General features: G+C 36.2%; 1 protein-coding gene across 2 annotated transcripts in view; it reads left to right on the plus strand.

Moving 5' to 3' along the window:
- Positions 1–25,984, plus strand: part of KIDINS220 (kinase D interacting substrate 220) — a 76,726-nt gene that overhangs the window by 2,926 nt on the left and 47,816 nt on the right. For both annotated transcript variants that reach the window (XM_030946439.1, XM_030946440.1), the window contains exons 2-16: positions 4,524–4,673; positions 8,956–9,054; positions 10,456–10,554; positions 11,996–12,094; positions 13,030–13,131; positions 13,560–13,658; positions 14,563–14,760; positions 16,627–16,725; positions 19,040–19,138; positions 19,809–19,907; positions 20,859–21,036; positions 21,553–21,717; positions 23,071–23,250; positions 23,601–23,766; positions 24,657–24,808. In XM_030946439.1, the coding sequence (XP_030802299.1) occupies positions 4,566–4,673; positions 8,956–9,054; positions 10,456–10,554; positions 11,996–12,094; positions 13,030–13,131; positions 13,560–13,658; positions 14,563–14,760; positions 16,627–16,725; positions 19,040–19,138; positions 19,809–19,907; positions 20,859–21,036; positions 21,553–21,717; positions 23,071–23,250; positions 23,601–23,766; positions 24,657–24,808 (1,942 nt within the window). In that variant the 5' untranslated portion in view covers positions 4,524–4,565. The remainder of the gene's footprint in view (positions 1–4,523; positions 4,674–8,955; positions 9,055–10,455; positions 10,555–11,995; positions 12,095–13,029; positions 13,132–13,559; positions 13,659–14,562; positions 14,761–16,626; positions 16,726–19,039; positions 19,139–19,808; positions 19,908–20,858; positions 21,037–21,552; positions 21,718–23,070; positions 23,251–23,600; positions 23,767–24,656; positions 24,809–25,984) is intronic.

Consider the following 25,984-nt stretch of genomic DNA (forward strand, 5'->3'; position numbering starts at 1 on the left):
TTTAAACAGAATCCTGGTTGACTCAGTCCCAATAGAAAGAGTATTTTTAAATATTTGCCACTTCATGTGATGCCTGACTTTTGATCTCCTGATGTTTAGGAAGTGTATTGGTTTAGGAAGGGATTCCAGCAAGGTGTTGTAAAGGCCGGGCAATGCTTGTGTTAAGATTCTATGTGCTGTAAGTGAAGGTGATGTTTCAGCATGTTTTTAATTTTTTTATGCCATCATAAAGCATGAAAACGTGTGAGAATATGAAATTGGCTTCTGTTAGTTTTTTATAATAAATTTAATGTGTACAATTCTTATGTTTTACCTTTTTAAAATTTTAATTTGAAAAGATGGCGTTTCCAGTTCTTAAGGGTGAAATGCTGTGCATTTACACATTTGAGTTGTACGTGCTTAGATTTCAGCAGCATAGTAATTATTTCCTTTTATAGCTAGCTGAAAGATCTGCCACAGTGTTGCATGTTGGGAAGGTGGCTTTTGTCTGGAAAAGGAAGGAGGAATTAAAAAATAGGCAACAGTTTTTTCATTGTACGATGAAAAGTACGAATTTAATGTCATTACTATCTTGACTTTTTTTTTTGTTTTGTTTTCAATAGCTACTCTCAATAATGCTAGAGTTATTGACCAGTTTTGGTATTTATTCATAAAAGAGCACTGTTTGCACAATAAATAAAAATATACGGAATATCTATGTAAAAATTATGATAGTTGGAAAATTTAGTGAGTAATATTTCTTATATAGTTGGGAACTCATAAGAGGTTCTGAGAATACATAAAATACCTGCAGATTTGAGTTATCAGGACCTCTGCTGTCAGTACTGGTGCTGTTGAGAGCAACTATTTTTTTTAAATTGACAAATTTTTGCAGTCTTTCCAAAACAGTGATAATGTATGTCTGCTTCAGCTCAGGATGCAAGATCCTTACAAAAACAGGTTAATCCCTGTGGAAACATTGCCTTCACCTGAGCATTTGTGCACTTTATATGATTTCATAGTTCTTGGTGTGGTGTTAGTTTTGTAAAATATCAGGATTTGCTGCCCAAGGGCATTGTGAGATTTCCAAGCTTGAAAGTTTAGGTTGTGAATGAAGAGCAGGTTTTTGCACTGGAAATTGGCTCACTTAGGTGGGAGAGAAAAATAACAGCATGAATCCTTATTGGAAAAGGGATTGGTTTCTAAATTGAATCCTGGTTTTAACTGAAATTTTTCTTATAGGTTGTGAAAATGCTTCTGTGTCAAAGAAAGTAATTGTGTTAATTGAGCAATTAAGGATCATTTATGTAGAGGATGATCTTGAATGATACTGGTTTTGCACTCTATGTATGAAATTTGGCAGGGATTAAGTTCTTGTCCTTTAATTTGGTCACGGGTAAGCCTTAGAGTTTTTTTTTTTAATTCCAGTGTTGTTTGAAAACTGTATGAATATATATTTCAGGAGCTTTTTTCATTAGAGGGACCAGAGTAGAATTACTTCTCTAGCCAGAGACTGTTCCTTAGAGTCTCACTTCAGTTTTTATGATGATTTAAAAGAAATCTGAAGCATTGGAAGAAATCACACTTTAGTGACCAGCACACCTATGAACTTTGAGTTCAATGCCTGATTTTCATAACATAGTAACATACATTTTGTTTAATGAAAAGGTGGACTGTGACTGTATTCAGCTGATGTTGAGTTGCTGTCATGAGTGTATCATGAACAGACTCAGTCAGGCTTATTTCAGGCATACTCTTTGTTTTGATGGGGAAGAAATAAAACAAAGTTTCCAAAAACCTTAATACCACCATTTTTAAATTTATCTTTGTTTCTGGAGTGGTGGGGAGAGTTTTGTTTGTTTGGTGGTGGTTGTTGTCCCTAAACTGTGCTTTCCTGATGCCCTCCAGTGATGTTAATCTTTAGGATGCTCTAAGAAGCTTGCCTGAAAAAGGGCAAATAAAAGCATGAGGATATAAAATGCATACTTATAGCATTTGATCTTGTGAATCTTGTTTTTATAAAATAGACTGTTACTAATTCTAAGGAGGGGATGTTATGTGACAGTGAAGCATAGGGGACAAGAAATACCGATATTCTTGGACATGTTTCACTGGTAAAGATCTTTTATGATTTATAAAAATAATATTAACATGGAGTTTATAAACACATCTCTGGATGTGTTCATTGGCATCAGGTGTTTTGCTGTTAGTCAGAGGTTTAAGATATCTCTAAGGATTCAGCTCTGCATGGAGGCAGAAGCTGCACTGTTGCCAGCTGGGATTTCTGAAGCAGGATGCTTATCTACAGTGCAGCAGGGCTGCCTCTGCCTTTAGGAAATATGTCCATAGGGAACATCAAGGCTTTGAGGAAAAAGCAATGCTGAATACTTTTTTTTTTTCAGACTAGCTAAGAATTAATTGGTGAAGTTTGGAGATAGCAACTGCAGAGTATAAATCATTTGGTGAGACATTTTTGGTCATGTTTTGGGGATGTTCTTAATACGGTTTTCAAATTTAGGATTTGGTATGGAAAACAGTATGGGGATTGAAGGTACAGCTACAGGAGAGAAGCTGGGAGATAGCACAGGAAAAGCAAAAAATGCTGTGGTGGCAGTGGAGCTAGCAGCAAATCACATTTCATGGATTTTGTTGTCATATGTAAAAAATAATGGGAGGAATACAGATGTATGTGAATATCTGATGTCATTTTAGGTGCCTGAGAATATCTGAGACACCTGCATAGGGCTGTAAGATGCTGCTGTAGGCTGTAAGGGAGGTGGCCTCTCCTGGACTGGCAGTTGGATGCCAGGCAAGATACCACATACTTTCCTGGTATTTTTAGTGTCTGAAATGGCAGTAGGAGCCAATGTGTCCACACTGAGTCAGTAAAATTGCCATTTCCTTTCAAACCTTTTGTATTTCGTGTGGATTAGTGGGTTTTCTGTTTTTAAGTTTGCAACCTCTCAGTTGGCTCTTCCTTGTACTGAAAAAATGGGGACAAAAATACAGCACCACTGTTGTGCTGCTCACCCCCTTTGATGGTAATTTTACTGTACGGTAAATGTGGCAGACCTTTTGTGTTCTTAGTTTATTTATAGCTTTCTTGTGGGACAGACTGGCTGCTTGGGCAGTGCCTAGGAAAACTGCTGCTGGGCTTTAAGTGTCCAATCTAGATTTGTTTTTTTTAGGTGTGGGTTTTAAACAATGTCTGTAGTTTCTTTTGTCACTAGTCGTTCATGTGCACCTGAATTTCATTTGCATGTACAGAGAGCTGCTGTCATCTTAACTGAGGTATTGACTGGCCTTATTTTGAACAAGGCATTTCTGTAAGTGGGTCATCTGAAGGCTGCAGTGCTGTGGGTGAGCTCAGGTAGTACCTAACATACCTTGACAACAGTGTGTATGGCTATATATACTTAGATGGTAAAGGAGAAAGGATGGTGTTACAGACTATGTAAGCAATTTAAAGTGGAACTGGATTATTTGATTTAAATCTCCAAATATAAACTAACTTCTCTGTGCTAAGTACAGTGAAGTTCTTGCTGGCTTCCTTTCATCTCTTTTTTTCCACTTCAGTTGAAAGCACAGAAAAATTCGTTATCTGCTTTGATTTGAGAATACAAGTAAGAATATTTTCCTGGGAGACCACTAGTCTTTGGCTTCTCCCTAGGAGATAATAGCTCAAGCAGTAGGCTTTAGCTAACAGTAAACTGGAGGTTTTCCTCTGCTGTTACAAGAAAAAGCCAGAGAGCATGATCATGTCAGCCACTGGTGAGGAGAAGGGTGTGAAAGGATGGTGGAGTCTTGTATTTATCCCCATTTCCTCTTCTGCATCCAGTGAAACTTAATTTTGACTCAGCTTCTGTCTCTGTGTGTGTGTAAATTTGGCACAGTAGTACTACTGGTGCTGTGAACTAACTGGGCACAGCTTTTTATGAAGTCTGAAATGGCTCTTACTGGCCTGCCTTAACAAAGAAAAACCTTTGCCGTCTTGCATATTAGAGCTTAAAAATATAATCAGTTACCAGAAGCCATGTTATGTTTGACTTTTGAGTTAACAACATGCTATCACATGCAGGCATGTCTGCATAAAGTTGGTGATAACTGATTTAGTAAATTGTGTTTCTCAGAGTTCCATATGGCTGCAGTTTAGATAGCATCACTGTATTTTGTAATGCTGATTAGTCTTTATGCTCTGCTTATACACATCAAGGATAAGGATTATATATATAAAGTATGTAGCATATACAGGTATTCCTATAATGTTGTTTTTACTTATGTGCATTCCATTCAAAATATTTATTTAGATAACACATAACAGTTAGAATAATTTCTGTAATTTTCTAAGAACTAGAGAGAGTTAAGATTTTTCATGGAAATTTAGTGCCTTTTAATGCACATCTCCAAAGTGTTTTGTTGAAGAGAATGGCAGGTGTTTGTACCCAGCCAATAACTTATTAGCATATGCAATTCATGCTTTCTAATGTCAAATGTCATAGCTGTTACTTATGCTTTGCTGTTTTTTTTCCTTTCCTGAAATGCAGGTAAGCTTTGTTATCTAGAAGCCCTTTAAATAGTGTGCGAAGATGGCAAGTCTGATGAGTCAGAGTCTGTTGACCTACGTAGAAGAAGGAAATGTTCCTGCTCTGAAAGCACTTCTTGAGAAATGCAGGGATGTTGATGAGAGAAATGAGGTAAGATGATTTTTTAAAAGGTCAATTTCACATTGCAGCTTATTAGCTATAGAATGAATAATCAGTGAGATCATATTGGTTATTTAATATACAAGTTTCAGTTTTGTTTTTAAGTGATTGCTTTCTTTGCATAACCTGAACACTGCATGTTCAGTCTCTGACAGCACCTCAAGGATCTTTCATAGTGTTTGCTTTCTAGAGTGTTCTTCTGAGCTGTAAAATGCAGCTCTCTTGTGAATGGAGTTTATAACTGTATTTCTGTGGCTAAGAATTGTTTTTCAGTTCACAGATCCAACTGATATGCTCTGTTCATGTTGCAGTGAAACCTAGTATGATGATAATCCTTGCCTCACATCATGGTTTTCAGTCAAGAGATACTTTGTTTTACAATCCAAATAAGAGCATGTATTGCAACTTACATGAACATATGCTCATCTAGGTGAAAAAATAGGTATCCAAGAGGTCAGTCTGGAGTTTACCAGGAGTACGCAAAAGTTGTGATACGCAGTAGGGAGTTTATATGACAGTTATTCAGAATCTGTTATTTTGATAGGTGTTTCAAATCTGCATAAGATGGAAAGAATATTTTTTTGGAAAGAAATCCAATAGCGTATATTACTCAAACCCAAAAAGCATCATGCAAATGTGACAACAATGTACAGAATTTAGCCCTACTGTACTTATTAGATCTGGTTTCAATTAAGACAGATTTCTTTCATTGTTGGCGCGTTCATTCCATGCTGTGTATGCACATATGCTGGGGTATTTCAGATGGGGGAATTTTTAAGTTTCAGAACATACACATGAACCTCGCCACCTGGCATTTAGCATATCTGAGAAGGGGAATGTCTGTTTCCTCTGCTGGCAGTTCCTTTTAACAACATGGCCGAAATCAGACAGATCATGTTGATATTATCAAGTGTCACTGCCTTCAGCTTCTTTTCTAAATTTTCCTTCACTCATTGGTGGGACTAAATGTAGTCCTGGGTTTCACTAACTGCCTTTTTTGCAGAGATCATTTCCCCAATACCTATTGTTTTCAGTCTTCTTATCTGTTGCATTGGAGAAGGTCGTTTCTGCAGACCGAGGTGTGTGGTTTGCATCAGTTTCAAACCCCTTGTGGGCACGCTCTATATATATAATGATAGGAGCTTTGTTTAAATGATAGCCCTTCCTTGGAATTCAGTGGCTTTGAGTGCTGTTCAGTTTCCAGTTTTGGACCTGCCAAGACATCTTTTCTTCTTGGGTAAAAAGAAAATACCAAAAGGAGAGTGCCTTTGGAGATTTAAAAAGATTGCTGGCAAACTAAGGTTTGCTAATGCCAGGACCTCCCAGGCTGCAGTGACTGTGACTTGGTAGGATCACCCACATTGTTACCAACCCTTTGTACCAACTGTTTTTATCTTGACTGTGGTCAGTTGCCAGAAAAGCTGCGATGTCCCAGTCAGTTGCGTATGGATAGTTTGATTGCATTAACACCATCAGTTTCAGTTAAATGGGGCAAGTCTCAGCCTCTCTGCCTTTTCTCTGCACATCCTTCAGCTTGTGTGATTTTTTCTCTCTCATACCAGACACATGAATGAACAGCTAATGACAGATATTTGCTTTGTGTGATGCAGTTTGATCCTAACAGCCTCCACTTTCCCTTGATGTGCCTTTTTTTCTGCTCCTGGTACTGAAGGAGCTTCTCCATGTTCAATTCTGAGTCTTCCGTTCTCTCATGGACTGTGAGAGCGTTAACCTGTAAGGTGACACTACTAATTGACTTCCCCAAAAAGATGCAGGTGTGCTCCTTTATAATTTGGTTATTCCAACACTTACACTGAGCTCTGATGTACAGATAGACAGTACTTGATGTGTGTGTGAGAAATACGGGGTTTTAGTTGTTGTGGAGTGTCTAGACTCTTGGACAACTTTTGAGAATTAATCTGGAGGTCCCAGATACAATAATTATCTTTTGTTTCTGTGTTAGTGAAATCTTTGTGATGGTTTTTAAAACCTTATAATGTTATGCTTACATTTGAGAGTCTTCTAACAAAAAGGGAAGGATGTTTTCAGTACCCCTATAGAAAATTTTACATCTGTCTCATGAAACTAAAGCCAGTCTGCAGCTGTATGACACTTCTTACAGAAGGGAACAATTTTACTGTCCACAGCCTCTTCTTATCCAGACATACTTTTATTTGGAATGCATTATCCTTTTGTGTTACCTACTTGTGGAAGACAATCAGAGTGATAACAATAGTAACTGTTCAGAAGGAAATGAGAAGAATGGTCATGCTAAAATAGGGGGTTTTATTTGTTTTGCCAAAGCATTGCTTGGAAGGGATCCCTGGAGATTATCTAGTCCTGTATGCTGAGGTGGCTTGATTGGTACCAGCTGGAATTGCCTGTGTCTGATGCAGGGCAGTCCCAGGCTCTCTTCACAAAGGTTCAGTGCAGTTCCCTCTGGACATCCCAGCCAGACACCTGTACTCAGTGCAGTAAGGTTCCTGTCTGCCCAGCCCCTCAGTGCCTTCTGCATAGCAGCACCAGCCTCAGGTGCATCAGCCATCCTCCCAACTTTGTCCAGGCTGTGAAGGTGCTGTGGGTGCACTGTGTGCCTTGCCCCAGTCCTTCGTGAAAGGGTTAAATAGGATTCCAGTGTTGATTCCCTGCACTAGTGACTGGCCTCCAGCTGGACTTTGTGCTGCTGATCTCAGTGCTCTGAGCCGAGCACTTGCAGCCAGTTTCAGTCCACCTCACTGTCCATTTGTCTAGCTTGTACTTCATTAGTGTCCCTGGTTGTGGGAGACAGTGTTGAAATCCTTGCTAGATGTGGCATAAACAATGTCTCAGCTCTGCATCCACTGACCAGTGATGTCATCACAGAAGGAAGAGGGGTCAGTCAGGATTTCTGAAATCACTTGGCATGTGTATTCCCAACTTACTAACTTGCATATCTTAATGAGCAGAAGTTATGACTGTTTTCTCCTCCAAAGAGAGCTGTTCTTTTCTAAAAAGTAGCATTTTATTTTCTCTTGATTTTTTGAGCATTTTAATTCCTTTCTTTTAATGACCAGACCTAAAACTACTTCTTGTTGATACGAAAGATACTTTAGGATCTAAAAGCAATGGTGTCCTTTTAAATGTATACAATCTACAGTTATAACAACATAAACTTACTTGAGGGCATAATTTTTCTTTGTGAAAAATTACCTTATAAATATAATTACATAAGGAACAGCTGATGGGTCAGAAAGCAATTTTGAAAGAATCCATGCATTTCTGTGATACTGTGTGTGGAAAGAGCAGAAAGAGTCATCAAGTATCTTTAGTAATCATATTGTTAATAGTTTCAATTATGAGATTAGTGATATTACTGTATTGTGATTCTGCATTGACTTTTATTCTTTCCAGGGAAATTGCTGGTATATAGCTCCTAACATGTAGCTTTTGCCTTATTAAGAAACTAGTTAATTTGGTTTTCTGTATGCTTCAGAGGAAACATAGAAGCAAGGTCAGGAAAAATTCTCGTATTTTTTTAAACTTGTAATTAATAAATTTACTGTAAAATTTAGCAAGTTTTACTTTTCAGCATACAGAGAAATTGTATCTCAGAAATTTGCTGACACAAAAATAGGCTGATGGGAAGGTGACAGATTCTGAATGACTTTTAAAATACTTCTGAAGGCAAATAAAGCAGCTTTTCTGTCTTTCATCTTCCCTGAGATGAGACTACCTGCTAAGAACCCATGTTGCAGAGGACAGGAGTGATGTCTGTATTTCCTATGCTGTGAGATAAAAGTAGGGTATATGACCTGACTCTTTTTCCCAAGGCTTTAGCAACTGTTTCTCTGAATCAGTGTGCATGTTTTAATGGCCACTGTGGTTCTGAGGGCAGATATATTTCTTTATTAATTTTTTACAATGTGAATGAGTTACTCCAAGTTGTAGAGATGTAACACATACTGGAGATGTCTTCAGCGAGGAAATAATTCAAAAAGGTAGATATTAAATAATGTAACTTTTTTCGTTTTAGTAGTCCTTTTTAATGTCTGAAATGTTTGGGGTTTTTGTGTTTGTTTTTTAATCTCCTATGGGACAGGATTGAATACTATATTCTCCATTTTTATTGCAAGTATGCAGTGTGGTTTCAACACTACTCCTTCTTAGTACTTCTCAGTGGTAATTAAAAATGGAAACAATGTTGCTCTGTAGTTTCTGGGTTTTTATTGTGTGTGTATGTGTGTCATTGTCATCATTTCCCACTGCATCTATTTTCCTGTCACTTTGATTTCAGAATGGCCAGACTCCACTTATGTTGGCTGCTGAGCAAGGCAATTTAGAAATTGTCCAGGAGCTTCTCAAGAAAGGAGCTAATTGCAACTTGGAAGATGCAGTAAGTATTAGTGTTTTATGTGATGGCACCTAGCAGTGGAAGAACAAGAAATTTAAAGGGGCAGGCAAAGAGAGGGAATTTAGGTTAGGTTAGTGTTGAGCTCAGGAGGGAATAAAGCAGGTGGAAAATGATGACATATAAGAGAAATTTTATACAAAATTGCTTAGCTCATGTATTTCTCTGAGCCCTGGTGAAGAGTAGGGGTATTCCCCAGATGTTTAAAACATCTTGATCTCTGCTGAATTTGCTGGTGTTTCATCAGGGAAATCAGAATAGAGAAACACAGCATCAAAGATGAGGTCCAAGTGATTTTGCTCATCTCACTGTTGTTGAGGTATGTCAATAGGTTGAATTTTTGTTTATTTGTTTGGGGTTTTTTAATTTGGTTTTGGTTTTTTTCAAGTAAATACCTAGAGAAAATTTAGGTTTAAGGATTATTTCAGAACAATGGCAGAGAGGGGTTTCACATTTATGAATTGTCTTTGTGCCTCAGCGAAAGAGGCTGATTCCAGATGAAAGATGCTCAAAAGGGTTAAATAGAACAGAAATATTGTTAGAAAGTTTTGAAAGATCTGTATATTCCAGTGAAGAGTCATAACCAGGAAAAGGATATCACTTGTTTTTTTTCACTTCTGCGTTTAGTTTAAGTGTAGTAGTATGGACATCCAGGAATGGTCTTCTGTGGAATCTGTCACCTAAGAAGTCCAAAACAACCAAAATCTACCAACCAACCAATTCCCTATTGTTATGAGACATTTTATTACAGTTGCTGTAAATGCCACAATTTCTATACTTCCAGGAAGGACAGCTACCTTATAAACTGTTGCTATATTTTATAAGTGTGTAGCATATAAAAAAATCAATCCACACTTGGATGAGTGTTGAGCAGTGAGGGGGAAATAAGCATAATGCAAGGGGAAATGTATCTTCCTGAAGTGATCAGAAGTGTGAAAAGCTGTGGTCCAGATTACCCTGCGTATCAGTCCCTTGAGTGCTGTCATACACTATCTGTGGAGATTTACTGCCACTGTTTTCTGTGGTCTTGGTTAGCATCTTGTTGCCTCTCAGTGGTTTTTAATACCTTGGCCTCATTTTCTAATCCTTTGTAGGTGCTGCTTCCTCCATATATTTATTAAGATAACCTGCAGTGAACTGAGGAGTGGAAAGGGCTAGATATTGGGTAGGAGAGCACATAACTGGAGGGGAGATTTGGAGTAATTGCTCGGTATTTCCATGGGTATAACTGGCACGCTGTGAGTTTATTAGTATTATTATTATTTTAAAGGACAGCTATTTTAAGGGCTTCTGTATTTCCTGTTGTGGATTAAACATCTGAAAAACAAGGTTACTTGTATTGAAATACTGAATATTACTTTATAACATTTTTTCCTTTTTTCCTAGGATAACTGGACAGCTCTTATTTCAGCAGCTAAAGAGGGACATGCAGCTATTGTAGCAGAGCTACTCAATTATAATGTCAGTTTGGAGCATCGGGATTTGGTATGTGTTGGCTTAGTAAAATAGTAAAAATAAAATAGAAAAACACTTGTGTGAGTTGGAGATTTTCAATTCCATAAAAATAAGGAAAGATCTTTCATTTTTACATTATATACCCAGTGCTGCTGAAAGGAAAAATAATATATAGTTAAATATTGCTTTTTACAGCTTTCAAATGATTGCTTTGGTGTTAATAATGGCAGCTGGTTTACTAGGGCTGCTATTCCCCCCTTAATTTACTTTTAAAAAAGCTAAACTGAATAACAGTTTGATTTTGGGGTTTGTTTTGTGTGGTGAGAGTTTTTTGCAGGAGGAGGATTGGTTTGTGGTTTGTTTTGTTTTGGGGTTTTTTTTTTTTTTGGAGGTTTTTTTTGGTGGTGTAGTGGCTTTTTTTTTTTCTTAAGTATTCTGGTAAAATAAACGTTATCTTTCCCAGAAGATACTTGTCTGTATTTACTCTGGACAGCCATGATTGTTCATACAGCAGCCCTTGTTTTCAGTCTCCTAACACTTGCTTTCATTCATCTTGCCAAATTTTTATATGGCAAAGTGGGCACTACAGTCCAGACCATCTAGAGTTACAAAAGCTGCTGACATGAGTCTAAGGTTAGCTGGCCCTGAAGAGCTATAAACTGTCCCCATTGACAGAAGATGAAATTACGTACCTGCAAGGACTAATTTTGTTCTGCTTAAGTTAAAATGTGGAAAACCACTAGGGGTGAGTTCAAGTGCTTCCTTTAATTGAAGTTCCACTCTGTCTGAAAGCTGAGGCATCTTCACAAACCAAGATTTTTTGTTTAACGTTAAGCACATTCACATGGCCACGTGCTTGATTTCTAGACTTCTGCCAGTCAGAGGGATCTTTCACATCTCCAAAAGTGTATTATAAAGAAATAAATAAAAACTGTGCTTACAGTATTGGAGGTATACTGTTATTTTAAAATTATATTTGTTTACCTGACCTGTCAAATGCCTTAGGCAGTGAAACCTTATTGTCTCCTAGCTTACAAACTTAAATGAGCGCACCAGTGTAGTTTGAAATTAATTGCTCTTATTACTCCCTGCTACAGAACTCAAAAGTAAACTTTCTATGTTAATTGATTTGGAATTTAGACTTTGTTTTAAGACATTGATGTGTTTCTTGTTTTGTTTTTTTTTTAATCCAGTGGTTGAATTTGTATGCATTTGAAATCTGAGTTCAGTGTTCAGCAACGTTAAGAACATGATGTTTTCCCAAATTTTGCATATAACAGGAAATTAGTACTTCCGTATAGGAGCTTAATATTTATTTTGAATAAATAGGATTGCAACGTTGTGTGGTCAGTCCTTACTACATTTTGAATTTGCAGAATAGTTTTAGGACAAATACAAAATGAAATAAAAGTCATTAGTTATATTTCTAATATTTTTCAGTTTTTACAATTCTTTGAATTGTGTTTGCTAGGGAGGATGGACTGCCCTGATGTGGGCATCATACAAAGGCCGTACTGAAGTGGCTAAACTGCTGCTTGAGAAAGGAGCAAATCCAAACATCACGGGCATGGTAAGTTTTAGTCTTAAACATCTCCTCCTCCCAAATGTTTGAAGTCCTGAACTGTACACTCATCTTACTATCTTGATCAAACATTTTGCATTTTTTGCAGTATGATATTTTTTTACTGTACTTTATAAGGGATTTGCTTTAATAATCTGTTTGATTTCCACTGCTTTTTTAATAATTTTGAATTTTTTTAAATTGAAGCAAATTAGTGTATAGCTCATATTGAGATTCAAATTATCAGGAGAGGAAATCATGGAAAAGTAGCGTATCTAATGTTACTTGTATAACAACTGCCATTTTTCTGCAACTGTAGAAGTTAATGGAGTAACTAATGTGTGCAGTGTAGAAACCATAATTTGCTTTAATTGTTTCATAATAGTTTAGATTATGTGAACATATACCATTCATATTGGAGAATAAAAAAACCATAAGATTTTGAGATTTAGCTCATTTGTAAGCGTCTTCTACAAAAGTGTAGGCACTGAACAATTTGCTTATACTGTCAGTTCTCTGCTGTTTGAGGCAGTGAACAATGAAGGAAGAATCCCAGTGGCCAGAACAACCTTTGTGATGGTTGATTTTCTCAGATATATGCAGTGTCTGTGTGCATGGCACAACTCCTCTGCAGTCCTGATTACTCAGGAGTATTACACAGCTGTCTGTTGCTTCCTTCCTACCTTACAACTGTTCCTATTAAGATAAGGATGTGAATTTACAGACCTTGTTTAAAGAGTTATAAATCAAAACTGGTTCAAAACAGTAGACATCTTTCTAGATATCATCTAGGTAATGTACTAGACAACAATTATTGGTAATGTAGTTGGATTTATTTCTGTATATTCATTCTTCTGTGGGTTTCACTTCTCTTGAGACTTGTTTTGCTGATGTAAAATAATTAAAATGCATAAGACTATAATTACTTGTTTTTTAATTCTAAGCAATACAGTGTTTATCCAATCATTTGGGCAGCAGGACGTGGCCACTCAGATATAGTCCATCTCTTACTGCAGCATGGAGCTAAAGTGAACTGCTCTGACAAAGTAAGTTATACCTATATAACATTTCATTTCTGTAATGTTTGATGAATTTCTTGTGAAAGGGAATCTATGAGTTGTTGATTAGAAAAACACTTGCTGTTGTATTTTACCCATGAGGTTAGAATTAGCATGCTGGAGTAAGTTGTTATGCTTGAAAGAGGTTTTGCATAGTACGCTCAAGATGGTTGTGAACATATTTCTATTTTCAGAGCTGTTGGAAACCTTGCTATCATCGGTTGTATAGAAAAATAATTCTTACAGCTATCTGCAAAATAAAAATTGGAGTGGCTTTTCAAATGATTGTGTTAATTCACAAGTCCAAATTATATTTTTGCAAAAACGAAAGCAATGAAGTATAGGATAAGTACTGGATTGTATGGGATACTAAATACAGAAGGCAATATGATAAAATGTTGTGAATGGTTTTTCAGTATGGAACCACCCCACTGGTTTGGGCAGCAAGGAAAGGTCATTTGGAGTGTGTGAAATACCTGCTGCAGATGGGAGCTGATGTTGACCAAGAAGGAGCTGTAAGTAACTGCATTTTCCAGTGATAAGTACATCTGTGTGTCCTATTTGGGTGTTTTTATAAAACAAATACCAAGAGATACACGAGACAAGATGAAATGTTGGTGTTGGGGTGTTTTGCTTTTCAGCTATTTGCTGACTGCATGTGAGAGTTATTGAAATTTCTTAGTGCCTTTTAATGACGTAACTAGGGAGTTGTATTGACAGTGCATACACCAGTATGTTAAGTGTAAATTTTAATGACTCTAAATTAATTTAGGTAATTGTTATCTGAAGGTTAATGCTATCAGAATTCATTCAGTATCCACGCCTGATACATCAAATATCTTATTGCTCAGTGCCATTTGAAAAGTAAATCAAATACAAATAGTCTTTTGAAAAGAATAATGTTGACTGCAGCTTTTCAATAATTGAATTTTTTCCAGAAGTTTCAGCTGCATATTGTTTTTAAATATAACAGATTACATTTAAATTGCTTGTCAAAACAAAAGCAAAGTCCATTTAAAGTTAGGTGGAAGATTGGGTAAACTTTTGGTATTCATATGGTTGTTTCTGAAGTTCTTAAAAGATCCTCTTGGTGAACAGTATTGGTGGACCTGGGTGCTCTGATAATACTCTGTTTCCAAATGACAAGAAAATTATTTTATCTTATGTGTGGAATTCAGGAGATAGAATAAACTGATCTGAGCTTTACTTTTTGCATTTGAAGTGTGTACTATTGCTCTTAGTTTATTTCTTTGTTTTTAAAAAGCATGGTTTTTGGTGCACTTTAACACACAAAACTGAAGTAGCATTTGGATGATTAAGAGAGTGATGTCACTTAGTGTTCTCTTCTTATTTGAACTGCTGATATTATGATGATTGCTATAACCACTGTACAATAAAATCTTTTGGTTTTATTTAAAGAATTCTATGACTGCACTTATTGTAGCAGTGAAGGGTGGCTATACTGACTCAGTAAAAGAAATACTGAAAAGGAACCCAAATGTAAACCTAACAGATAAAGATGGAAATACAGCTTTGATGATTGCATCAAAGGAGGGACATACTGAAATTGTGCAGGATCTTCTTGATGCTGGAACTTACGTGAACATTCCTGACAGAGTGAGTCAATGTTCATCATAATTGTCATTTTATATAGATATAGTTTATGTTTAAATACCAGTGTATGCAGATTTGTAAATATGTGATTTTTCTGACTTTCTAATTTTTCTGCCATCTAGGGGTGTTTTTGTGTATTGCTCTTTACAAGTACATTAAGTGCTAAGTGTTGCTATGTGAAGGTAAAGGATAAACTACTGAAACTACTCTTTTTCTTTGAGATGCTTGAATTGAGAACATAGGGCATCTGACATATCTGTAATGTAAGACTAATACTGAACTAATCTGTAGGTTTGGGGTGAGGTAGCGCTGCTAAAACTGTAAACCATGGGTTCTGTAAAAGAGAATGTGTTCAGCATGTACCTTTATCTTTTACAATAAAAATTTTTACTAGAAATCTTGCATATATAGGAGGGAGACTTCAGCTCTGGGTTTAGAGATGTAAATGTAACCCTGTGTACCTGACCCATAAGTGCATTACTCAGTAGAGATGTGACGTGAACAGTGCCCACAGTGGGAATCTGACTGCTGGCAGTTCAGGATTTTGTTTGGTTACTTATACAAATGCTTTGGGCTGTCTGCAGTGCCCTCTTGATAGGGAGGTGTTTCTGAAGTGTCAGAGACAGGTCAAGCACTGCAGCCTTGAGGCTGTAGTTGGTTAGATACCTGAACTTAGATGTCTCTCTCAGGGTCAGTGACTTAGTTCAGAGAGATAATATGTTTTTGACACTGTGTAAGTTGGATTGCTTGGGGTTGCAGAGAATAGAGGAAAGCTTTCTAATATTTGCCTCATAAATTTAAAATTATTTTGGATGCATTTTCCTGTATTTCAAGTGTCAGTGCATTTCTTAGGTGTCAGTGTACTGAGCTACAGTAGTGTCACAACAAATTTGACTTCAGGCACATAGCAAACTTAAAGTATTTAAGAAAATACATTGCAATCCTCTTAGCACCTCTTTTGCCACAATGTTCTACAACAGTCTGCATTTCTGTGCTTTCAGGAAGGAGAAATTACAGCTTTCAGCACAGCTGACTGCGTTCAAAAATACACCTAACAATGAGTACTCTTAGTTTCAGATGCTGGAGTAGGTTTTGATAAAAAAAGTTTCTTGGTTTGCTGCCAAGTATGTAATGACTGATTGATGGGGCATTTCCTACTGCTGAGTTCTCTGAGTTCCACACCTGTGATTTTGTTATACTTTTATTTATTTTTTCCTGTTTCATCCCAAAAGGAGTAATAGGCAGTTTCAGGACTGTAAGATAATTTCTGAAATTCTAGCATGTCTTTAAGTGTGTTGAAATCAGAAGCCTTAAGCACAACTGTAACTTTGTTTTATGTATATACAACTTCATTTACCACACCAAATTTTTTTTTAATTTTGATCTGAGGTGAAATCAGCCTTTTGCTTTTTTCTTTATAATAGCATAGTGTATGTAAACAAGATAAATTTATTTTAAATTCTTGAGGAGCTTTTGTCAGCTGTGAAACATCTCAAAGAGATTGACAATATTCTTGTTTGGTTGTAAGTAGGTTATTACCGTGAGTGCTTGGTCTTCCTGGTTGGCTTTTTTGATATTTTTATGAATTTATGCTGGATGTTTTAAGGATAGTGGTTTAAGCTAGATGTATTTGTGGAGTGTTTGTTTTCCCAAACAATTGAAAAAAAAAGTCAAGAATTTTTTTTTTATAAAATACTCATTTTTTCAGCGATAGTTCTATTTTCTATATCTTTCTTTTTTAAAATGAGTGGAGATTTCTTAATGTGAATAGGCATAGTGCATATTTGGAAGCTATAATTCATTTTATGTTGCATTTCTTGTTGGTAAATAATGTTAATTCGTGTTCAATATTCTTTCACAATTTTTTAGAGTGGAGATACAGTGTTGATTGGGGCCGTTAGAGGTGGTCACGTTGAAATTGTGAGAGCCCTGCTCCATAAATATGCTGATATAGATATCAGAGGTCAGGTAAGTACAACAGTGTAAATGTTAGAGTACTTCTTAAATAGGATGTGAATCTTTATACCAAACAATTATACTGTGTTCCTGAAAACAGGGCGATAAAGTTTGCACTGTCTACTCTGTAGGAAATTCAGTTCCATCAAACAGTAAGATATATCATGTTGCTATGCAGGTTTTAAGCTGTAAGATACATGTAATTGTAATGGCTTGTTAAGCACAGTTTTTTCACTTAATTGTATAATGGTTGAAAAGCAAAAAATGTAAACTGAACTTCATCTTCACTACTGAACAGATTTAGAATAATGACATACTTTTAAAGACACTTAATATAATGATTTTAATGATATTTTAAACAGAGTATCAATGAAATGTGATGCACCAGAGATTATATGTGTTGTCAGAGCAATTCTGTCGCTGTGCTTGGTTGGTTCTTGTCTCCACCAATTTTCTGTGTTGCTTTCTGTTAAACACTGTTAGTGATCTCTGTGTTTTCTACGTACCTCTTCTTTATTTTTTGTCCTTTGATTAAGGTGTTAGTTTTACTCTTCTACTGGAAACTCTCTCATTCAGCATGGTACTTGTATTTCTAACATTCAACTTGCTTTCTTTTGCTTGAAGCTGTTCAAATCACTCTGCTTTGTTGGCATATGGGTTCTACCAAGTTGGTACACAAAACTAACTAGTCACTGAGAACTGCAAAGGTTCAGTGCCTGCTGCTGCTGCAGAGTGTCTCTGAGAAGCCAACAAGAGTTTTTATTCTCAAGAAAAAGTAGCATTTGAATCTATTCCTCTAACCTGACATTGGCAACCCCTGTGTCTCAGCTTCTGGCTGTGATGTGGGTTTGAAATCTGAAGCTTTTCAACGTTTGCTGTGACTGAAGCCATACAGAAGCAGCAGGAGGATGCAGCGTCTTTGGTAGCAGGGAAGCTTGTGACTTCTGGCAGCATGAGGCTGCTTGAGTGGCAATTTGCAGTGGTTGATCTAGAGAGCACTTCTGTGGCCTTACAGGAGGCACAGCAGGAGTCAGTACCATCAGAGCAATATTTTGGCTCTGCACTTCAGATCATAGTTTAGGACCAGCAGTATCAAAATTGGAGATGAGTGCTGCTTCCCTGCTGGGAGCAACTTCCCTGCTGTTTGGCACTGCAGCACCTGCCTGCTGGCCTGTTCTGGGGAGATGTGTTGACTGCCCAAGTTTGTGATGTTTCAGAAATACTGCTGAGTCTTGACCAGCCTTCCAGCAACGGTGTTCCTTGCTGATCATTCATTCATATGATCACTAGCTGGTGGATACCTTCAGCAGATAAAACATGACTGAAAGGCTATTGAGAGTGGGTGTTGGGGCAGGTGAAGGCTCATACAGAGTTTTCCTCAACCCTTCTGGGAGGGGCAAGGACCCAGCTGGGAGCACCTGGCTGTGTGAGTGATGTACAGCTCAGGCTGATGTTTTGGAAGCCAGCTCACTGAAGGACGGAGAAGATGAAACTCAAGTGATTGGAGAGGAAAGAAATCTTAGTGACTGGGCTTATTAAACTGTTGAGAAAGGCTTTAAACTCAGTTTGCTGTGAAGCCCATGAGTGGAGGAGAAAGAGCTGCAAATGAAAGAAGCCAGCAAGGTAGAAGGCTGCAAGGGACACTTTGACATTCCTGCTTAGAAGTAGGTGTGTGTTCAGAGGCTATTCTTAAATGTGTCTACACAAATGTGCATCAAACAGAGTCATGATGCAGTCACTAGGCTACAGAAAGATTGTGAAAGTCTTCCAATATGTGAAGATTTTCTGGGTAGCACACATCTGCACATCACTGGGAGGAAAAGAAGATGACAGAAGCAGATTTGAGGCTATGAAGCTTGCCCAGGTTTACTGATGAAATGTCTAGCTGATCAGCATTCTGGTACTTTGTGTTGACTTTCTTGTCCATCTACTTTTATAGCTTCCCAGCTTCCACAGCCTCTGAAAAAAAGTTGGTTTATTTCATTAGGTAATTTGTGTATTTGAGTGAGAACTGAATACTTGCATGTAGTTTCAGAAACTTTTTCAAGACAGGTTGAGTCTGCTTGGATTGTTAAAGCTCTTACTATATTTCACAAAGGTTTTCAAAATAGATTTATATTCCCTAGCCAAATTTGCATCCTCCCGTCTAAATTCTCCTGTTATGCCAATTAGATTTGTTGACCTTTCCCTTTGCTTTCAGCTGTGCTAAAAATTGCTGTATTATATGCACTTTTCAATATATAGTGGTTGTATTTTAAATACTGTTTTTGAAATTAATCCAACTAAATGAAAGTACTGTTAGTGTTTAATACTCTTTTTTTTTTAGGATAATAAAACTGCTTTATATTGGGCAGTTGAGAAAGGAAATGCTACAATGGTGAGGGATATCTTGCAATGCAACCCTGATACTGAGACATGTACCAAGGTAACAATTAGAATTTTAATTGAATTGCTTTTTTTAACATCTGTTCTTTTCTCAGCTCTTGTGTCATGTGAAGATTATACCACATTCAGTTTTTGTGAAGTGTTGGTACCTTGAACACTGTTAATTTTTTTTTTCATGAAATAAGGCTTCTCAGCAATAGTAATGTTCCCTCTGTTGATAAATATGATTTGCTGTTAAATAGCAAACAGGGATAGGAGGGAGCATGTGGATTCTTTACCTCAGCGTCGTTGACATGACCAGCAATAAGGAGTAAAGAGCAAGTGCTACTGGAAACTGAGGAAAGAGGTTTCTGATATTACTAGGCATGAGTTCAGGCATGTGCAGCAGTAAGGAAAAAAATAAGAGCAGTAGTTGGCACAGCATTGAAATATTTTCAGATATCTTGTATTATATCTGAATTTTGTCTTTCTCTATTTGACACTGTTATTGACAGAAGTGTATTTTGTTCTTTGATTCTAATCAATCTAGAACTGGGTCTGGGATACTTTTTCACAGACATAGGTGCTAAAGTGTTGTTGCTTGCACAGTAGCACATTTAATTTTATTTATCTTAAAATTTTTTGTTTCAATTTGTTACCCAATCACTATTTCTTTTTCTTGGTTTTGGGTATATGGAGATCTTTATATTCGTCCTACTTTTCCATTTTAGGATGGAGAGACACCGCTTATAAAGGCAACCAAGATGAGAAATATTGAAATAGTAGAGCTTCTTCTGGATAAAGGAGCTAAAGTCTCTGCTGTAGACAAGGTAAAGAATATTTGTTTGTTTACTTTAGTATATTTAATCATTTTAGTTTCGCAGCAGGATTTTGGAGAGAGCTGTTGAGGCTAATACAGAAAGAGAGCTTCCCGTATGGTTAATAATTAAGTAGACAATAAGACTTAAATGCTTAGTCTCCCATATGTTTAATAATTAAATAGATAAGAACACTTAAGTGTAAATTTGTTTCTACCATTAGTGTATTGTTGGGTTTTGGTTTGTTTTGTATTAGGGTGCTCTTAATTACTTGAAAAAAAATCCAGGTGAGGAATAAAAACTTGCACAGATAAACCAGCTAATTTTTAGTACACTTGAAGAAGAGCATACAGAATGGTTGTTATTTGTCACTAATGTTAGTTTTTGATTAATAGACATGGAACTAAAGGATGCCAAGGACAAATGCAGCTGGTTATTGCTGTCTTGTTGTGCATTACCTACTTTGAGTGCAAGCCTCTTAAATACAGGAACATTTATTTGGTGCTTTTTTAATCTCTTATTTAGGGTGAATAAGTAATTATATTGGTTTGATGCAATAAGAAAGCTTTTTCTGGGAAGTTTTTGGGGAAGTCTGAGCAGACATTGAAACAATTCTAACAAGCACTATCGCTTGTTCCAAACAAGTCCCTGAGTTTGCCTGTAGGCATTTGTTTCTACACAGAGACTGCAGTTTTCATGAACTTCAAGATATTAATAAGCATTTAAGAAAGAAGGCAGTGTCTGAGGTTTATCATTCTAAGAACTGCTTTTTCACATGTCTTCTCTGAAGCATTTGTAATGCTTTTTCAAGGGCAAAAATGCTTGCTGTAAGGCACTGATGCTTTTAAAAGTGTTCTAAAATTTATTTCAAGGAAAAAGTGCTTCTGAAACAGTGTTGAACATATAGTGTCTATAGTTATAGGAATTCCTGTTAGATATTACTGGCTTTTCACTTAATTGCAGAAAGGAGATACTCCACTTCACATTGCTATTCGTGGAAGAAGCCGTAAACTTGCTGAATTACTCCTAAGAAATCCAAAAGATGGTCGATTGCTTTATAGACCTAACAAGACAGGAGAAACCCCTTACAATATTGACTGTAGCCACCAGAAGAGTATTTTAACGCAGATATTTGGCGCCAGTAAGTATAAGTTGTTTTTTTTTAATCACTCTTATATATTGACAATCCAGTTTATTCAATTATCTATTGAAAGGCGACTACAGATTTTTAAATGCTTTAATGTTGCACCTAACAGGCTTAAAAATAATCAGTTGGGAAAAAGCCCCATCACTCTAAAAGCCTGGCAGAGGTAAAATAACCTTTTATTTTGACTTTAGGTGTTAGATAGTATGTAACTTCTCTTGGTCACTTTGTTTTTATTTGGATCTTGCTTGTGTGGGAATTACTTTCTTTGACTTCCTGTGGTTTGGAGTCTTGAATCTTGTAGTAGGCTTTAATAGTTGTGATAATTATGTATCATTTATGTGGATGATTTAAAATTCCTTTGAATAGGAATGTACAAAGAACAACAGCTGTTATAGGGCAGGAGTATATATACAAATATGGGTGAACATGTCATGACTTTATGTATGAAAATTGTTATACCTGAAGAGCTTTGTTAGAGCAAAGTTGTGTAGCACAGTGTTTGTGTTGCAGGACACTTGTCTCCCACTGAATCTGATGGTGACATGCTGGGCTATGATCTGTACAGCAGCGCTTTGGCTGATATTCTGAGTGAACCAACCATGCAGCCCCCCATCTGTGTAGGCTTGTATGCACAGTGGGGAAGTGGAAAATCTTTCCTGCTTAAGAAACTGGAAGGTAAAAGCTTGATTTAGTCTTTTCAGTACTTACAATCTCTCTACGAAAGGCATCACGTTGTAGTTACTAGTTTTTGTGAGGTTTGTTGGTCCATGTGATATTGTATCTGGTCTCTGTTTCTATGATGAAAGGATTTAAATTTTACTGTGGTCAGTTCATCCATAGATTGCTTTTTTCAGTTATACAATGTCAAGACAGTCTTTAAGTGCTTTTGTCTATTTTCCTGTGAGTTTCCTGCAGCAGTGAATCTACCCTTTAGGTACTGCAGAAAGTCTGACTGCCAAAATATGCCTTACTGGGCCTGTTTGTGTGTCAGATCAGGTTCAGACCTCTTCTGCAGTATTTATTTATTGTGCATCCTATGTGTCTTTTTCTTTTCAATGCTTAAGAACAATTATCAGGCTATTAATATTTTATTCTCTTTAGGGTGTGTTCTTTGCATCTAGTTTTCTTCCCCTTTCCTGTTTATTATTTTTGAGTTTTTTGAACTTTCTGAAATGACAGAGGAAGGCAAATGCAGTATATGAAATGAATCAATATTATTCCTGATGGATATAAGCATCTTATTTAGTTTTAGCATTTTCTTATAAAGTTTTAGCATTTTCTTTCTTCAATATAATTCAAAATAGTTCTACCAATCTTGGTGTTTCTTACTTTCAGTGATTACTCTATTAGCCAAAATGGGATCTCTGCATTCATTTTTTTCACCTCCTGTTCCATGTCATAAACAAAAAGTGTATATAAAAAGACTGATATATTTGTTGCTGATGAGCTTTTACATTTCTAAAGCACTTTCTCAGTGTTTTCTTCCTGTTCCTCATTCCTGTTTTTGTTCTGGATTGTGTATCTATTATTTCTTACTCCACAGAACAGAAATAAGTTCCTTCAGGAATTCCTGTTTTAGTAAATAAGAATCCAGAAACAGAAATAATACCACAGCCTTCACATTGTACTCTTATATCTGACTGTTTGAGGAACACAGTCCATGTTTCAGTAATTGAAATTTTGGGGGTTGGGTGGGGTTTTTTGACAGATGTGGTGGATTTATATTTCTCAGAGTCATAAAATATGTTTTACACTTTTGCAGGAGGATTGCATTACTTTTAATGTGCTTTCAGAAATAGAAAATCTGCAGCAAGGAATCTGAGTATCGTGTATTTAAATATTTTCATTCATTGCATGGATGAAAACTTAAGGTTTTGTATTGATGTTTGAAGAAGAATTCAAGCATCATTGTCTTTTTTTGGATCAATAATCGAGATAAGTTATACAGTCTGCTGAAAAAGTTCTTTCAAAAATGATCTGTTCTTTAGTGACTTCCTTTGTTAACTGGTCTTTGTGTTTTTGTTTTAGATGAAATGAAGACTTTTGCAGGACAGCAGATTGAACCTCTGTTTCAGTTCTCCTGGCTTGTTGTATTCCTCACACTCATGCTGTGTGGAGGTTTGGGTTTATTGCTTGCTTTCACTGTGGATGCAAAGCTGGGAATAGCAGTGTCACTCAGCTTATTAGCTGTTCTCTACATTTTCTTTAGTAAGTCTTGTATGGAATTCATTAGGGTTTTTATCTGGTTTTGGGATTAAATATTGTTTTGTAGATATGCTTTGTCATTCAGAAAAAATACTGAATGGTTTTGTAGACGATAAGACCTCTTTGGACCTTTTGTTTTGCATGTAATTTGTGAGAGGGCATTCTTGAGAACAAAGAAGGATTTTGTTTATTAATTTCATTGTGTTACTCTTACCGTTCTCATTTTTAGCCTAACTGCTTAAAGTTTATAACTTTTTTTACAGAACTCCATACTTTATCTGTTCACACTTCATGATTCTTTCAGCTGTCAATGTTGACTAAATTAAAACCATAACATCTTTTTAATATTTTAGCTGTAATTTACTTTGGTGGCCGGAGAGAAGGGGAGAGATGGAACTGGGCCTGGGTGTTAAGTACAAGGTTGGCAAGACATGTTGGATATTTAGAGTTGCTTCTCAAACTCATGTTTGTGAACCCACCAGAACTACCAGAGCAAACCACTAAAGCTTTACCTGTAAGGTTAGTTATTTCATTTATTTACTTATTTACTCTTGAATAAATCAGTCAGGCTCACTCTGATACTTCTCGAACTGTATGTTTAATGTGCACATTTAGCTTCATAGGAAAAGTTACTGAGATTCCTGTTAGAAAAACAGTAGCTCTAGAAGATCATAAACTTTTCAGTGTGAAGAAGATAGTTTTTCTTGAGAACACTACTATCTGCCAAAGTTCATGGAAGTGCTTTTTAGAATTAGGGGTTTTGGCTGTTGTACTAATGAAAATTCATACCAGATAAAATAAGAATTTATGTATGTTGTGTATTCTCTATTTTTATTGCTTGTTCCACTGATTATTTCTGTTGAGGTTTGGGGTTTTTTTTCCTCCCTATAAGTAGAGCATCAGACTGTTCAAAGCTTCTAGTTTGCCTGAAAACAAGAAAATTTATGCTGTGTGTTTGAAAATTTAATTTACTTCTATTGCTTAAAGACTACTATTTTATCCTCATGGTACTTTTATGTCATCTTGTGTTTCTGTATTTTTTCTAATCCTCTATAAATATTTGAAAATAGATCAGAATGCAGTTTTGAAAATATTTGTCCATATTATAGTTTGGCATCATAAAGATATTTTCATGTTTTTACTGTCATCTGAGGTACTGTTAGTTATGTGACAGTTGTTATCTTTAAAAGAAATCAAGTTTTAGAATAGGAAGTGGGGCAAAGAAGAGGTTGATAAATGGGAAAATAGTTAAATTCCATGTAGATTTTAAAAAAAATTTAAGTGTTTTACATTTTGTACCCCTTAAAAAAACTTTTAACTACAGAGATGCAACAAGACTTTTGTTTTAGTTGCCAGAAAATATTTAAAGTTTTCTAAAGTATACAAAATACATACTTTTTCTCTTTCAGATTTTTGTTTACAGACTACAATAGACTGTCCAGTGTAGGTGGAGAGACTTCACTGGCTGAGATGATTGCTACCCTCTCTGATGCATGTGAAAGGGAATTTGGTTTCCTAGCAACAAGGCTATTTCGAGTTTTCAAGACAGAAGATACACAAGGTGGTTGTTTTTTTTTTTCACCTGAATGACATTTCCAATTATTCCATTTCAGTGCACTGTTACCAGGGCTTCTGTTTTTTGCATTATAAGCTCTTTTTAGAAATTGTTGTAGCCAAGCAGAAATTCATAGAGAAGGGGAAACTCTTTGTTTGGAAGAGAAAAAATGCCCCATTTTATTTGCTAATCTTGATTTTATTAATATAATAAAGGAATATCTCCTGTGAAGTAAAGTTTTCAGAAATGTCAGTGGAAATGTATATTTATATTATATCCTTATAGATGCAGCATATTTCCATAGAAATTAAGTCAGTGTGTCTGAGTCAGATAAAGGGAAATGTATGTTTTTGTGTATTGCTATGAGAGATTTGTTTAGTTTATTAGATTTTAATTTAGAGCTTTTATGAGTGACCGCTACTTATTCTTGGAAATCATAAATGTGTTGAAATGTTGGTCCAATCCTATAAATTGCTGTGATTAGTACTAGTAAGGAGGGATGAAGTGTACCTACTTGCTCCTACAAGCTTTTTCATTCTGTTTCATCTGTAGGTTTCTAGAAAAAGAAATTAGCAGAGTAGAGTATGATATTGTGAAGAAGGAGTACTAGGGCTTAACTTAAAATTAATTGAGGATTTATTTGTACTTTAAGTTAGTGTGTGTCAGTTACTTCTCATTTCTTTTTGTCCACAAATTGAGGAATCGGTCATCTCTCACAAAGTGAAATGTTTAGACTCTTCTGTCCTGCAGAGGCTGGCAAAAACACGCTATGTTTGCTGTGTTCAGCTGTGTGCTGAACACAACTTACTCCTCATTGTTCTTTTTCAAATTCACTAAATGTTCTTTATGAAAGACGTGTGGATTTTTTCACCCTTTTTTTCCATGTTAGGTTCTGCAGTTCCTCTCCTTAATCTCAGTGAAACTGCTTTCATGATGCTGTAATTTCTCCTGAAGATGTCTTGGGAATGGCAGTGTAGTGTTGGCTTCTTGTGATTATTTGCAGTAATCATCTTTTCCCTTTCATTTGTAATCTTACATTCACTTGTATTCTTTGGTCTGTTGCCTTCCTGTGCTCTGTCTAAATATCTAATTGATTTTTGAAATTTATTTTATCTATTTGATGATTTTGCACATTCTCTCCTTTTCTCAAGTTGTTTACAGGCCCAGGGTCATAAGCTTATT

Source organism: Camarhynchus parvulus, chromosome 3 (assembly GCF_901933205.1).
Source record: "Camarhynchus parvulus chromosome 3, STF_HiC, whole genome shotgun sequence".
NCBI lineage: Eukaryota > Metazoa > Chordata > Aves > Passeriformes > Thraupidae > Camarhynchus > Camarhynchus parvulus.